This window comes from Triturus cristatus, chromosome 10, assembly GCF_964204655.1.
Source record: "Triturus cristatus chromosome 10, aTriCri1.1, whole genome shotgun sequence".
NCBI classification, from domain to species: Eukaryota; Metazoa; Chordata; class Amphibia; order Caudata; family Salamandridae; genus Triturus; species Triturus cristatus.
Window position 1 is genome coordinate 304,482,527 of NC_140593.1, and position 15,943 is coordinate 304,498,469.

At 41.4% G+C, this 15,943-nt stretch overlaps 1 protein-coding gene across 1 annotated transcript in view; it reads left to right on the forward strand.

Annotated features, from left to right (window-relative positions):
• The window catches only part of ITGA8 (integrin subunit alpha 8), a 652,632-nt gene that overhangs the window by 411,637 nt on the left and 225,052 nt on the right, over nucleotides 1-15,943 (forward strand). Inside the window, exons 18-20 of the mRNA XM_085631247.1 lie at nucleotides 1,073-1,210; nucleotides 1,893-1,960; nucleotides 3,247-3,394. Of these exons, the coding sequence (XP_085487373.1) occupies nucleotides 1,073-1,210; nucleotides 1,893-1,960; nucleotides 3,247-3,394 (354 nt within the window). The remainder of the gene's footprint in view (nucleotides 1-1,072; nucleotides 1,211-1,892; nucleotides 1,961-3,246; nucleotides 3,395-15,943) is intronic.

The window sequence follows — 15,943 nt, forward strand, 5'->3', positions numbered from 1 at the left end:
TATGCCTAGTAATTTTGGTCATCGGGTTTTGTCCACTGCTCTGCAGTAATGTGTTTTTCTATAATAAATAAAGTTGGGTCAGTGATCCTCCTTTGGGCTCTGGCTCGCGATTTCCTCATGACGTTAGGACTGATACGAGGAGGACTGTACTAGGGTGGTAATGACTTCTTTTACTTACCGGTAATCTTCATTACCCCGATTAGGTGCTCCTCGTACCCATCAACAACCCTTCCTTGAGGTTTGCTTTCTTCGCTTCTGAACTTACAGGAAGAGGGAGAGGAGGGCGGATCTTTTGTACATTTCAGGGACATAAAGAAATGACTATGCGTGGGAGGTGCCTGTCGAGGGCAGGACTGTTCTCATGACGTTATGACTGGGACAAGGGGCCCTAATCAGGGTAATGAAGATTCCTATTAAGTAAAAGAAGTCATTTTACTGTCCAACCATCACAGCACATATTGCAGAAAATCCTTTTGTCCTAATGAATTTTCTGTGGTACAAAGTTTTGTCTAAATTTAATAAACAAATGGCAGTTGTGATCCTTTCAACTGCACTGGCCAAGATCCCAAAATTGTCATAATTATTGTGCCTACTCCTAGAGTTTCGACTGCCCACAAAACGCAATATAAATCAGAAATACTTTTTAGTAGGAGGGCAACATTTGATATGTTTGTTTCTTTTATATATCCAAGATGCTGTTGTATATAGCTGTAATAATTCTAGATCCACATATTCAAATGTAAAGTCTTTCTTTTTGTTGTAAATTATTCTCCAAGCACTGGTATTTTTTTCAGAATGTTCGTTATTGAGAGTGGAGGTAAACGATGAAATACTTTGCAGAATGCAGATGGCTCTTACTCCTGCAGAGGTGGATGGAATCCTCAGTGCCTGCCACGAGAGCCACAACATCTCTATTCAAGAAACACTTAAAGCTTGATACAGATATATATTTGCAACAGATGATTTGCATTTTCCCGCATTGTCCCTTCTGGATAACGTGACACATACTGCTTGAGGGATTGCTGTTGCGGCAATCTGAATCTTGCTGACACTTTCTGGTCTCTTTCCACAGGATGAAACCGAATTCCGAGATAAATTAACTCCAATTAGTGTGAGCTTCAACTACAGTTTGGATGAATCTGCACCCTTGCACAGCCTGGCTTTGAAGCCAATCCTCAACCATTACAGGGACCCTGTTCTTCGACAGCAGGTAAAACGGCTATCACACACGGATGTATGACGTTACAACGCAAACAATCACAACGCATCCCTTTACAACACAGTTTTTACAATCCATCCTCCATTACAACGCATGCCATTACAACGCAATCCATTACAAAGCATGTTCCATTACAACGAAAATTACTATGCTAACGACACTGGGTGCTTACCTCAGGGAAGGTGCTGTTCAGTGAGGGATATGCGTTGTAATGGCATGCGTTGTAATGGCATGTGTTGTAATGGCATGCATTGTAATGGAACTTGAGCTGTATTGACTGCTTTGTAAACGCATTGCATTGTAATGGATGTTTCTCTCACACACAGGTCTTAACTGGTGGTCCTTTAGACCCACAGAGTTTGGGACTGTGAGTCCATGACATTCTTATTCAGCAGGAAATACTTGCCTTGCGTGAATCAATTGCACCAGAGCTTAATTAATAATTCAGAGTGTGAAGTGATCAAAAACAATGCACTTCGTATCCTTTCCAACAGTTTGGTTTTTTTGTGGTTTCACTTTGATTTTTATGTGTGTGGTAGTCATTATGCGCAGTGAGATAAGTGTGAAGTATATATTGTTTTAATTTGTGGTCTGTCTCCCATTTGATAAGAATGCGATTCATGTGTTATAAAGAGAGTTGGAATGATTTTGCATTTTGTTTTGAATAATGCAGGCTCACATTCTAGTGGATTGTGGAGAGGATAATATGTGCATTCCAGACCTACAACTTTCAGCTCAACTGTAAGTCCCAAGAAATATATTTTACACTTCTTAAAATCTAGTGGAGTACACATTTTGAGGTGAAAATAATAATAATATTATGGCAATACAATAATTGCAGTGTGCACATCTCTTTTTGATATAAACTATGTTTCGGAGAATCCTCTGAAACTAAGAGGTGTTCTATAAAGTGGCCACGTGAGTGAGAAGGAAACATTCTGATCGGGCGATTGTCTCTGCATACCAATTTCAAGAAAGAGAGGACAGAACAGTGCCTTATGCCTTCAAAAATATACACTGGCGGATGTGAGGCCTCTTTACATTACGTAAGTGGAGTAGAGAGAAGGGTATAATAACCAGTACTTGCTGATTACATTTCATGAACCAGTCAAGTTGCAAGTCAAAGAAAAATGGTAGTGCCTCAGCATTTGAACTGAACTTAATAATAGCAGTGTATCTTGCTGTTAAAATAAGTGAGAGTGAATGTTGCCTTTCTAATATAGCACAAAGGTCCCAAAAGCTGCCGGGTGGACTGAGTGCAGGGGCTGCTCGCCACCAAATCTAACCATCCTCCAAGTGGCATCCGCATCCCCCTTTAAATGCCCATATTCATTCACTTAGGTGTTATCCATCTTTCACTTGTTGGAACACGATTTAAATTTGTCCAAAAATTACCCTACACAGGAGGCAGCAGCTGTGGACCTCACAGAAGGGGCAAGAGTTAGCAAACCATCCATTTCTAGCCCCTGTCCTAGCACTAACAGAGTCTGCTGTTCAAAACATGATGACTACCTGTGCCAGGTCTAACAGAGGGTGCAAGAAGAGGGTCAAAGGGAACTAACCTAATGAGTTCATGCCAAGTAGCTGTATTAAATGCACACGTTTGTTATAAAAAAAATAACAAATGAAAAAAATAGGGCCTGATTCATACAGGTAAACTTACATGAAAGTGTAAGCTTATGATTGGTTGCTATTCACAAAGGTATTTACGAGTAGTATCTTTACCAGTGCGGAGACCTGTGTTTTTGTGTGGGGAGACTCCGCACTTATAAAGATACTACTCTGTAATAGCAAACAACTGTAAACTTGCACAAAAGTGTAAGTTTACCTTTGTGAATCAGGCCCATAATATTTAAGCGCAAGAGCTGTGTCGGAAAAGCCTTCACATGAATGATCACTAAAGTGTCAGATAGAGTGAGAGACTGTGGCGTCTGTGTCAAGGCAGAGAAAGAGCAAAGTTCTTCGACTGCCATTTCTTCATCCATCCATTCATGCATCGGCTCACCCTTCTGGACCTTTCTTTACAGGGATAAGCATCAACTCCTCATCGGTGATGAAAACCATATCGTGCTTACGGTAAATGCGCGAAACGAAGGGGAGGGGGCCTATGAAGCCGAACTTCACGTCATCATACCCCAGGAAGCGGATTACGTGGGGGTTGTGCGCAATGTCGAGGTAAGGGCTGCCGCACAAGCCAGGACAAATGATTTTCCCATGCTGTAGTGTATACACTTGTGGGATACATGCTTCATCTTCCTTCAGGAGCAAAAATGTTTCCAGGAGGGCTAAGATGGCAACATTAAAATATATGCGGCTGTGTGCACAACTGCCAAATGCTACAAGACCAGCAGCAGAAGCCAGGGAGTTTATCCTCTAAACTTTGTATCAGTTGGAATTGTCATTACGTGCTACAAAGTGTGAAATTAGAAGATGTCATAGACATTAATCAAAGATATTTGAAGAAGCGTTTGGAAATGAATAGAAAATGTAGGGTTCATCAGATCTTACACCCACTCCCCTCTCCCCCCCCACACCCAGTTTAAAAGCAGTTTTTTCTTAACAGCAGAAAAGAAATGTAATCCCCATAATAAACTTTTCACGGTTCCTTTTTTGTTCACTGGTAGACACAGGACTCTGCTTGCACATACATCCTATCTCTTAAAGTCGCGTTGCTTAGAGTAATTTATATTCTGCTATGTTTTGGTTTTAGCCTAAAACACACAATAACGGTTTTCTCTGTTTAGTCTTTTAATTTCTTTTCATTTCCTATATGCTAGTGCCCAAATTTGTGCTGAGAATTTCGTTTTAAAAAGCAAGTAGTTTATATGAAATTGATGTTCGTGTAAAAAAAATGTAACCGTTCTTTTTTTCTGCCAATGTTTAATTTAAGCTATGGCAGAGTTCCTTTAAATTATGGGACTTGTAGTACTAGTCTTTTTATGATGGATGGCTGCTTTCCCATAAAGGGGCCTGAAGCGGCAGATAGCTGGTAGTCTTTATAGTGTCCCGCTGGAATCCAAGATGGATTTCTGTGAATATTTTGTATATGCGAGTCTTATCTCTTTCTTGTGCTTTGTGTAGCCTGACTGGAGGCACGGACAAGTGTTAAGTAAAAAGAGGGGCCACAGTTCATATGCACAATAATATGTCTACCTTTTCCAAGACTTAAGGATTTGCTATTAGAAATCCTCTTTATGGTATCTGGAGCTCAGCTTTATTGGGCGTGTATAACATTCTTCAGCAATGACAATTCATACATTTTGGAGTCTCACACCTGCTTGTGTACAGTAGTATCACATGCATTATCCTTACATCTCTCTCGTAGGACTGTTGTTGCCGTCTCTACTCCTATCTTACTCAGAACTCATGCTGCTCTCGCCTCTGCAGCCCTGTCTTGGTAATCCACCTAAAAAGTCGCATTTACAAACATTCTCTGCCAACACCCACCTCCCTGCCTCTGATTGCCATGTTCTGCTGACAGCAGGGTACAAGGTACATGAGCTCCCATCAGCGCAATGAGCAGACACTGATCATAGCTATACGTTTTGTAATTCTGAAACAAGGTTGTTTTAGGATATCCTTGATGACCTCGAGAGCGACCTTTGTTGGCCGATAATTGACCCCCCCCCCCTCCAATATATCCTGCATTTAGGGAATCACACATCAGTCAGCATCCAATTAGTAACTGACACTCTCTGGAAGTGAATTATACTAAGTGACTTGCATATCCTGTGAGCCAGCCAATCAGAAGGTAGCCAGGCCTTTCTGATAATTTCTTTGGTTGCTGTGAGAGTTGCTAAATGTCCTTTTAAAGAAAATCTTGTTATGCACCTTTACTTACCCTCTCTGAATTGGCCTCTAATGAGTTAGGTGGTCGGGGAGTGCTCCTTAGAAGCAGTGCTCCTCTCACAGTAAGTGATCTTAATGCACACAAACGATAATAAATGTCGTTTTGTGAAACATGTATACCTTTTAAGATATGTTCATTCTTTGTGTTCATATGTGTGTATTGTCTTTGTACAAGCAAATGGTTCCTGGCAGTTGTCAGTGTTTTTGTCTGTAAGGCAGGAGGCAATCAATCAATGCTCCATGGGGATTCAGCACCGGTGTTTCATCTGGCTTGCATGCAGAACATATTGATCTATAGATCCTTTACCATGCTTGCCTGGTAACATGTGGGGACATGATTAAAATTCATCACAGTAAGTTGCAAAATGAAGACAATCATCAGGATACAGTTTCTAATGTAGATAAAAAATGTCTTACTGATGGGCACCTTTAGGAATTTTCTTAAGACAGTTACAGATCACACATTTCATTACGCCAAGAAAAGTACACATGAGACATAAGGGATAAATAACCTCCTGCCGTATATAATAATGATATTGCAATTCACCTCGGAGTTCCATAACCATATAGAGGAACAAGGCAGAAGGCCAAGTTCCTTTATAAGAGTATAGAACTCCAAGGTGACTTGCAATATCCTTATCATGTACACTAGGGGGGATTTTATGCCATATTATACATAGTCATACCATCACCTGTCCCATAAACCACTTAAAACCTTGGTGCCTAGCTCTTTGGTATGAAAGAGTGAGCATGTCTGCAAACATGAAGAATATAAATTAAACTTCTAATGCAAAATTAAACACATCAAAAACCTATGAGATATTTGTTGCAAACAGATATTAGAAACAATACAATGCAAGTCTTTTTTTTTTCTTAAAGCTACACTAGCTCGGAATGTGTAGAAACATGCAGAAAGATTTTAGCTTTTCTCTATCTAAGGAGTGGAAGAAATACATATATTCTCTCTCTTTGTCATTGTAAGCTATTAAAATAGAGCAGAAGAAAGAAAAACAATGGTCTGTTTTTGTTGCTTTAAACAGCTGCTTCAGTTATGCTCAGCAGCAGGCATTGTGACTTCAGAACTCAACTGTAAGGACTTAGGATTGCCTAGCTTTCACATTTTTTCTTTATAATTGTCCGCTGAGTGCGTCACTAGTCACCTTTTATAAAGAAATTAGAGACATGCATTTATAGAGGGATTACAGAATCCCATGTATTGTAATTCGATTAGTGCACAGCTTGAAATTACCTGGAGATTTCATTTCTCTGACTACTCTTTCTGGCATAGAGAAAGCATGCCTAGATCAATGAAAGAAATGAGGAATCAATGAAACAAAGAAGGAGGTGGAATACTGGAAAATATCACCTTTTTTTTTAGAAGCAAGCTGGTACTGAATGCGATATCAATTACTTAAAAACATATTTGTCTGTACCTTGTAAGGAATAGACTGCTTGGCTGTGAGTAGCTGGTCGATCCATCACAAAATGTGTAAGAATTACTCCCGCTGTATTGCACAAATGATAGAGTGTCCATTCAGTACAACTAAGGGAGCATTGATCCACTTTACAAAAATGCCTTACACCTTGTTGCAATGGGGGTCAGACCAACCCTAGAAATGTAGGCTTTGCTCCAGTCTGATAAGAGCCCTGTGAGTAGTTCTGAAAATCACATCAGGACACTGGCACAGTGCTTGTATGAGTGGCGCTTACTTCTTGCCCTCGCCCTGCACTGCTTATTACCTCACATATTACATCACTTATGACATGTTCAGTGGCATCATTGGTAACATCACTGCAACATCTGAAATTACATCATTGAAAACAATGCTGTGCTTGGAGGGCTTGCAAGCTATTGTTGCTTCAGCTAACTATAACTGGTGAATATCAGTGTTTTTATAGTTTACAATATAACTTGTTAACTGACATTATCATCATTTTAATCTTTGGGTTTTTTTCAGTTTCTTTAATGTAAAGTGAGATATTATCACTATACCTGACTACATCTCTTTAGCCTTAGTTATTTTTCAGTTAATATGGACATATATATACTAGTATATAGTAGTATGTCCGCAACCCAGAGTACAAACATTGTTGCGGCTGCCATGGCAGGACTTGGGTACTCAGTTCCTGTATCCTGAAAATGTAAACAAATATATTATTTAAAGGAGAATGGGTAGCAACATCAACTTCCTAGATCCATTGATGAGGACAGAGGGGAACCCTCTAATTGGCCAAAATAATTTTTGCTGTGGGTATCGCAGTACTCCAGCAGGACGCAGTGTGGCCCTCCCATGAAATACTGTGGTATCCCATGGGAGCCAGCGCTCAAGTTTCACTCTCATGAATCCATGGTACAGTGCAAGCTTCGCAGAGGAAGCATGCATGGTACAGCGGTACCATTGAGGTAAAGTTCCGTGGCACCACAATCGTTTAAAAAAAAGAAAATTATGTTGGGTTTACATGGGGAGGATTGGCATCCACTGAGGGTTAGGTGCAGGGCTTGGCCAGAAGTCAGGCCATGCAGCCAATCCCCCACTATTTACAGTTTCTTAGTTACAATGACATTCTGTTGCAAGGGAAAGAAGGGTGGTTTCCGCCTAAAAGCACAGATCCTGTGCTATATGTCTAAGGCCTGATTTAGAGTTTGGCGGAGGGGTGATTCTGTCACAAATGTGACGAATTTCCCGTCCACCGCATTACATTGCTGGACTTGATGTACAGCAAATGGGATATCAATCATGTTTGTGATGGATCAGGTCCTAAGCCTTCGAAACCTGGCAAAACACTTTAGGTGTACATAAGATGGTCACAATATTGTCACATCTCACCAGCTCGTCTGATCCCTGAATTGCCTGAGTACAGCTAGTAGAGTATATATGACCATCACCTCACATCAGCCTAAGTATCGTCTAGGCTCCCTATGGACCACATTTTCCATGTATCTGCTATCCATCATTAGAAGAGCGTAGAGGAAATCAACCACTTTCTTTCCACATGTGTTGGTATTCTAATCATGATGCTAGAGAGATCTTGGTTTTTATAGGAGATGCACACCAAAGCCTCATAATCTCCCCTATCACGATCACAGTGGGACAGCATATGTCACAGAATGAGCTTTAAATGGAGTAGGTCCCACAATTCCTGGTGCTGTGCTGCCCCTGTGCCTTAAACCATTGCTGTCTGTTTATGAACTAGAGAGAAAAAATTCAACTGCAGTGATCGAGTAAGTTCCAATGGCAAGAATGTCACGTCCATTGTCATTAGCAGGTAAATTGGTCAGCAAGGGATTTACTCAGTGAAACACTTAAAACAATTCAAACATTCAATAGTAACAAGCTGTCTCTATTTGCATGTCAATAAACGTTATTCATCAAAAACCATATTCGCAATTATTTACAGATGTATAAATCTTGCATGAATATTGGATATACTGAAGACACAGGTGTATGTATTCAAAAGAGTTTTATATTATTTGAGAGACAATTTTTATAAAGGGTACAAAACATTATAAGACACAATGTAACTAGAAGTTGCAACTATTTGCACATTAATGTCCTTTCTAGTAACAATTGTGAACACCTTCTCTTAAATAATTAAACAACACTAAAACGAGAAAAAGGTGTGATAGTCACCGTTTCGGTCTTATACAAGCTTTGGTACACTAGACCCTCTTCAGGACTATTAGTAAAAAAATGGTTGACCCTTTGCAATGTGTGCAAGAAGGACTTAGACAGGTTGGAACTTTAAGACGCATTTTGTCTTTAAAAAATCATGCACAATGATTTTTACTTCGCAGTAAGCCACTCAGAATGTATCAAGGCCAATGTTTGAATCGTACGAAGAAAGACCTCCGGATATTTGACGAATGACTCACCGAGAGGTGCACCAACTTTGAAACTTGAGGTGCGGGTTTTACGGAATAGTGGCCACTATGCGCTGGCAATTCAGTCAAATCATCTGTGTTTGACCAGAGAAACGCTCGCTCAAAGAGTCGGCATCAGTGTCAAGCAGGTTTTCACACCGGTACAAAGAGAGATTTCTCCCAGGAATCCTGACCCACTTAGTATTCATCTCTGCCTCTAAAAAATAAGAGGCAGAGACAGGCCAGTCAGTCATGTAGGCAAACAAATAAATACCCTCCTTCAGGTAGAAGTGTCAGTAAAGGTCTAAATGTTGTGTGCATGCATGAGGGGATGAAGGAGGCTGAAAGGCACCACTGAAATCTCTCCAAAGAATCTCAGAGGAAGATCTCACTGTCCTGGTTAAACAGGGATGTAGAATTAGGACAGGAAGTCCCTCTGATGGAGCAATGGAACAACCATCTAGAAAAGAAGGATGTGACCAGTCTTTCAGAGCGATGGTGGACCGATGCCCCAATTTTTTTGCAAAGTGAACATCCTAGAATATCACCACAGCTTACATTTTGTGCATTGTGGAAGTACGAGGGTGGGGAAGAACATTAATGGGTTTGATAACAGAGAACTTTTGGGGGGGATTACCCCTTTCTGGATTGCAAAGGTACCTCGAAACATTAGAAGTGGAATGAGGGAGTCTTACGAGAAAGGGTTGATCATGCATGCCAGATGCGAGAGCTTGAGAAATGGGAGAGGGGAAGAATGGGTACACATGAGCAAACAGTGTTTAACTACCCCAAAGTGTGTTAAATGAAGGCTGCTAACACTCCCTTCCTGTCACAGATTCACTTGGCATGGCACGCTATGGAACCTTTGCCATTTTTTCCATAACTATTACTTTAATTCTGAAATGATTGAAGGCGAGTATCATTTCGCAATCAACTTTGGGGGAAATGTCCTAGCGCTGTTAGTGGCTTTTAGCTGTCATTCAACACTTGCAAACAACCGACAGCACCACTGTAGTTTGTTTATATTCAATGAACTCCGTAATATTAAAACGCCATTACATTTAGGCAGCGATGAATGAACGAAAAAAAAGTAGGGGAAAAGGAAATGAAGGGAGGAAAGGAAGAAACGAAGGAAAGAGGCAAAATACACAGCCCAACATGTGGAAGAAAACACAATCTAGCAATTTAGGAATTTCCGAATTCTCCCTCGCAGGTCGAAGCCTTTCGAATTGCACTTCCTATTTTAGTATACGTTTCAGACGCAAACACTGTAACCTGATAGCCTTCATCATGTAATTGTGTTTTGAAGTGACGGCCACATTTGCCTTGATGATTTATGCCTCCCCTGCTCTTATTTCCGGCTCTTTCATCTCCTTCACACTGCGAGCAACTGGCCTGGGTGCCAAAAACCTATGAGCCATGAGGCTTTCCTCAGAATGGCGATATTACATTCGAACCTAATCATTTTAACTCATTTCAGAAAGGAAATGTATGGGAGGGGGATATTTGCGCGGGTTGAGCCTGCTTTACCAGCAGGAACTCTTCACAGTGAGTATTTTACTTACAGGCGCACATTCATTTTAATATTTCCATTTTTCTGGAAGTACGGCCCCATGTGTGGTATGGAATAAACATGCAATATAAAAAATACAAAACCTGGACTATATATGATATGGTCTTATATCGCCATCTCGGGGTTTGGGTGACATTTAAGAAACATTCAGTCTTAGAGTATAATATTCTATGTATTACCATTGTTGAGAATGGGTGGGCCATGACTCACAAGAGGCGAAGTACATATATGCATGTATGGTTTATGTCATGGCTTTTATTCATGTGCATCTATTTGAGCAAAAGGTATTTCATCAAAACTATGATGAAAGGGGTTAGGTTTGTACACTAAGGTAACTCACATTGAATAAGCTTAGTGACTATTAAGAGAGTGGTTTGTGTAGCATATTTATTACATGTAATATGTGAGGCAAACGGTGTTTTTCTAATGTCAATTTTACTCTACCTTGGAGAAATTCAAATTTGTAGTAATGTGTGAATTAGCATTTATCAGTACAGTTGCTCTAAATAGCTTGTTATTGGGTCAGGTTTATTTTACTGCCACAGTACGTATGTATGTATGAATGTGTGTATGTATGTATGTATGTATGTATGTATGTATGTATGTATGTATGCATGTATCTATGCATACATATATTATGTTATGTTATTGTGTTTGTAAAGCGCTCAAATCACCTTGGGGCATCTCGGCACTGCCTGATAGACTAACAACCTAGACAGAGAACCGTCAGAAAGGACTAGAAGAAAGTTCAGAACAGAAAGGCTTTCAGCTTTTTCTTAAAAAGCTCATATCTGGGAATTGATCGCAAAGCATAGGGAAGCTGGTTCCAGTATTTTGGGGCTAGGTATGAGAAAGATCTACCCCCCCCGTCCGGAAAAGATGGAAACGGGGGACCTGTAATACACCATGAGAGCTAGATCTGAGATTCCTTGAGGAGCAGTATTTAAAGAGTTTTTTTTGTAGATAGAGAGGACCTCTGTTGTTAAAAGTGGAGTAGGTGAGACAACAGATCTTAAAAAAAGATCTCTTTTTCACCGTACGCCAATGGAGTTCTCTAAGTAATGGTAGAGAGGGGGTGCCTGCAGGTCGATTTAAGATCATCCTTGCAGCAGTATTCTGGACTGCCTGTAGCTTGGCCAGGAGGGTCTCACCTACTTCTGCCATCAGGGCATTGCCGTAATCCAAACGGCTGGTGACCAGAGCCTGCACTAGAGTCCTACGATGGTCGGTAGGCATATAAGGAAGGATTTTTCTCAGAAGCCGAAGACTGTAATAGCATGAGGCAGATGTATTAACGATATGTTCTTTCATCGACAGTGACCTATCGATTTTTATTCCCAGGTCATTGACTGAAACCTTGGGGGTGGGGGCAGAGCCCAATTGGATAGGCCACCAATCATTTGCCCAGACATCGGTTGCTTTGCCTAGCAGCATAATCTCTGATTTGTCTGGATTTAGTTGGAGGTAATTGGCCTTCATCCAGTCATATATCGTCTTCAGGCCATTTGCAAAGCAGATTTTCTCATCTTCTAGATTTCCTCCAATAGTGACCATGAGCTGCGTGTCATCTGCATATGAGATGATCTCGAAGCCCAACAGTTCAACTATCTTCGCCAAAGGAGACATATAAATATTGAAGAGGGTCGGACTTAAGCAGGAGCCTTGCGGGACACCGCTCTTCAAGGGCATTTTTGGCGAGGAATAAGGACCCAGAATGACTGTTTGGGATCTGTCAGACAAGAAATGTTCTAGCCATTTCAGAGCAGTTCCTTTGATGCCCCCAGAGACTAGTCTCTCCGCCAGCTTTATATGCGAGATGGTATCAAAAGCTGCGGAGAGATCTAGAAGAATCAATATTGCTGAACCCCCTGCATCAACTGTTCGTCTAAGTGAATCAGTTACTGCCAGTACAGCTGTTTCTGTGCTGAAACCTTTCCGAAAACCCGATTGTGAGGGGTCTAATATTCCATTATGTTCAAGATAGGAACAGAGTTGTTTATTTACAATCCCTTCCAATTGTTTTCCCAAAAGTGGTAATAGGGAAATGGGGCGGTAGTTAGAAAGGATAGACGGGTCCGCTGAGGGTTTTTTCAGAATAGGCCGGACAGATGCCTCTTTCCAAGCCGTAGGGATGATGCCCGTAGTTAGAGAAGAGTTGAAAATATCTCTAACAGCCGGAGCACAGCTAGTGGCTAAAAGGGCCATAGTTTTTGGAGGACATAGATCATTGGGGGAGTCTGATTTTGCTTTAGAGAGGCCATTTATGACCTCTTCAATGGTAGTTAATTCAAAATGCTCCAAACAGTCATCGTTTACTGTTGGGGCTCCAACCTTCGATTCAGACAACAGATCTAGAGTTGATGACATCTCTGGAGGAAAATTATTGTAAATCGTGGATATCTTATCCTTGAAAAATAATGCTAACGAATCACAGAGATCCTGAGATTCAATAAGTGGTTGAGCACAAACTCTGGGAGATGAGAAATCTTTGACTATAGAGGACAATACTTTAGAAGAGTTACTGGCTTGTTCTATCTGTTTAATGATGAAGGCGCGTCTCGCTACTTTCAGATTTAGGTGGTAAATGGCCAAGGACTGTCTGAATAGGAGTCTAGATTGACATTCCTTATTTGCTCTCCAAGTTCTCTCAAAGCGCCTGCAATTGGCTTTTTCCCTTCTAAGCTCCTCTGTATACCAAGGACTAGAAATTCGTCTTGTACCTGCACTCTGTTTGATTGGTATAATTACATCAAAAGCAGTGAGAAGAGCGGTGTTAAAAGCTTCCAGTTTTTTGGAAGGTTCAATTAGATTGGTTTCCCCAGGAGGAGAAAAGATTCTGTTAAAAGCATCTAAAGATAGATTTCGCCACACTCTGTGTTGTCCCAAAGCTATTCTCTTCTGTAGGTCACCCTTTATTTCCCAAGCCTTGTTAGAGGTAAAGGAGATCATTGAGTGGTCCGTCCAGGTCAAGAGATGAGGAGGGTCACAACTCAGGTGGTCATCGTTAGAAAATACTAGGTCTAATAGGTGGCCAGCTCGGTGTGTACGGCCCGCCACACGTTGAGTAAGACCTATTGAGTTCAGCGCCACTAAAAGTTTATCTACCTCTGGGTTTGAGGTATCTCCCGCATGAAAGTTAAAATCCCCAAGCAGGAGAAAAGTATTAGCTGCAAGTACGTGCAGTGCTATGAGTTCAACTAAAAGGTCAGAAAAATTAGCTTTAGCTCCGGGGGGTCTATACAATAGTGTACCATGCCAGGAGTCAGTGGGAGACTCAGTAACCCTAAAAATTCCTAATTCCAGCTATTCATTTTGTACAGAAAACACCCAATTCACTTTAAGATGCTTCTGAAAGGCAATGGCAATGCCACCGCCTATTTTCCCTTCCCTATTTAAATGTATGAATTGATAGTTAACTGGAATAGCCATATGAATCTGGGGGAGGTTAGTGGAATTTAACCAGGTTTCTGTGAGGAAACATAATGCAGGGGTATACGAGGTAATAAGGTCCCAGATTTCAAATGGGTGTTTGGCAAGAGACCTTACATTACACAGTAAATTTTTGGACCCAATAATAGGATGGACTGGGGTCACTTTCCCTGGAAGAAAGTCCCCTATGTAAATCCTCATGAGAAATCGACAATTCTGACATACAACCGGGCCTTCTAATGCCCTAGGAAAAGTCTGATTACAGGTGATGTGCTTATGCCTCTTAAGGGCCCAGGTGTCTCTTATAGCCCATAGAGATTCCGCGGAAAATGTAATACGACTGCTGCAGTCACTTGCCTGGGGGGTAGCATCATCTCTAGTCTCTAGTCGTGGCTGGGCGTGGACGGGCGCAGACGGGCTTGCCTTTAGCGTGCCTTCGGCGCGCTGTCGGCGCGCCCGCTGCGCGCGTACTCTGCGTGCACGCGCAGTCATCGTCTTTTGTAGAGGATGAAGACGAACGACTAGTGCGCTAACCATGCACCCCGCCCAATATGTCAGACCATTTACATGTACTGATTCGTTAAGATAGTAGGCGCGAGGGCACAATGCATAGAATCAAATCACGATAACACACAGAAGAGATAAAAATACGGCGCTAATTTTTAAAAATATGCAAATACCAGCGTAAGCAGTACAAGGCTCCCGGCTTCCGCCTCAGGAGTCAGTCTACAGTGCTGCGCACACGCGCAGTCATCGTCTTTTGTAGAGGATAAAGACGAACGACTAGTGCGCTAACCATGCACCCCGCCCAATCTGTCAGACCATTTACATGTACTGATTCGTTAAGATAGTAGGTGCGAGGGCACAATGCATAGAATCAAATCACGATAACACACACAGAAGAGATAAAAATACGGCGCTAATTTTTAAAAATATGCAAATACCAGCGTAAGCAGTACAAGGCTCCCGGCTTCCGCCTCAGGAGTCAGTCTACAGTGCTGCGCGCACGCGCAGTCATCGTCTTTTGTAGAGGATGAAGACGAACGACTAGTGCGCTAACCATGCACCCCACCCAATATGTCAGACCATTTACATGTACTGATTCGTTAAGATAGTAGGCGCGAGGGCACAATGCATAGAGTCAAATCACGATAACACACACAGAAGAGATAAAAATACAGCGCTAATTTTTAAAAAGATGCAAATACCAGCGTAAGCAGTACAAGGCTCCCGGCTTCCGCCTCAGGAGTCAGTCTACAGTCATACATACATATATATTTATATATATGTAACAGAAAGAGCAAGGAGTGTCTGTGTGCTACAGCAGAAGCACTTTTGGGGTTTTCTCACACTCGAATTGACCTTTCTACGTCGTAGTGTGGGGTGAGAAATCAGGATGTTCCACCCAATGAGGACCAATAATTGGTAGCGAACTCACAAATTATAGATCAAGTTCAAATACGCTACTCTCAGAACCATGCTATAGAAACAGAGTACTGCATTTGGAAAACCCAACCTCATAAAGAAGTTCAGTCTGTTGAGACTTGTGCAAACCAAGTAGCTCTGCCGCAGCTACCAGAACAAGAGCAAAAGAACCTGATGTTCTAAAAATAAATCTATGACTCTTGTGAGAAGTTGGCCTGGTATATGATGTCCACTAATTAAAGTGGGCACCTTGCACCAGTCCAAACAACCCCTATGGTGATTTAAGAGGTCAAAAATAAACTTAGAAAGCTATCCAAGTGGTAGCTGTGGAGAGCAGCCTTCAGGCTTAGTCTTGAAGGAATGTAAGGCAGCTTGTTTCACCAGAATGCAATCTTATTGTATTGGTTATATGAAAGAAGAACCACACAGTAGTTATAAAAATATGTATTTATTGTTATAACACTCTGTAAATACCTCACAGTATCTGCTACATGTAGATAAACACAAAGCACACAATACTGTAGCACAGAAACAAACGTAAGTAGCACTAATTTACAGTGGGCTCCTGGGGGAGACCAAACCATAT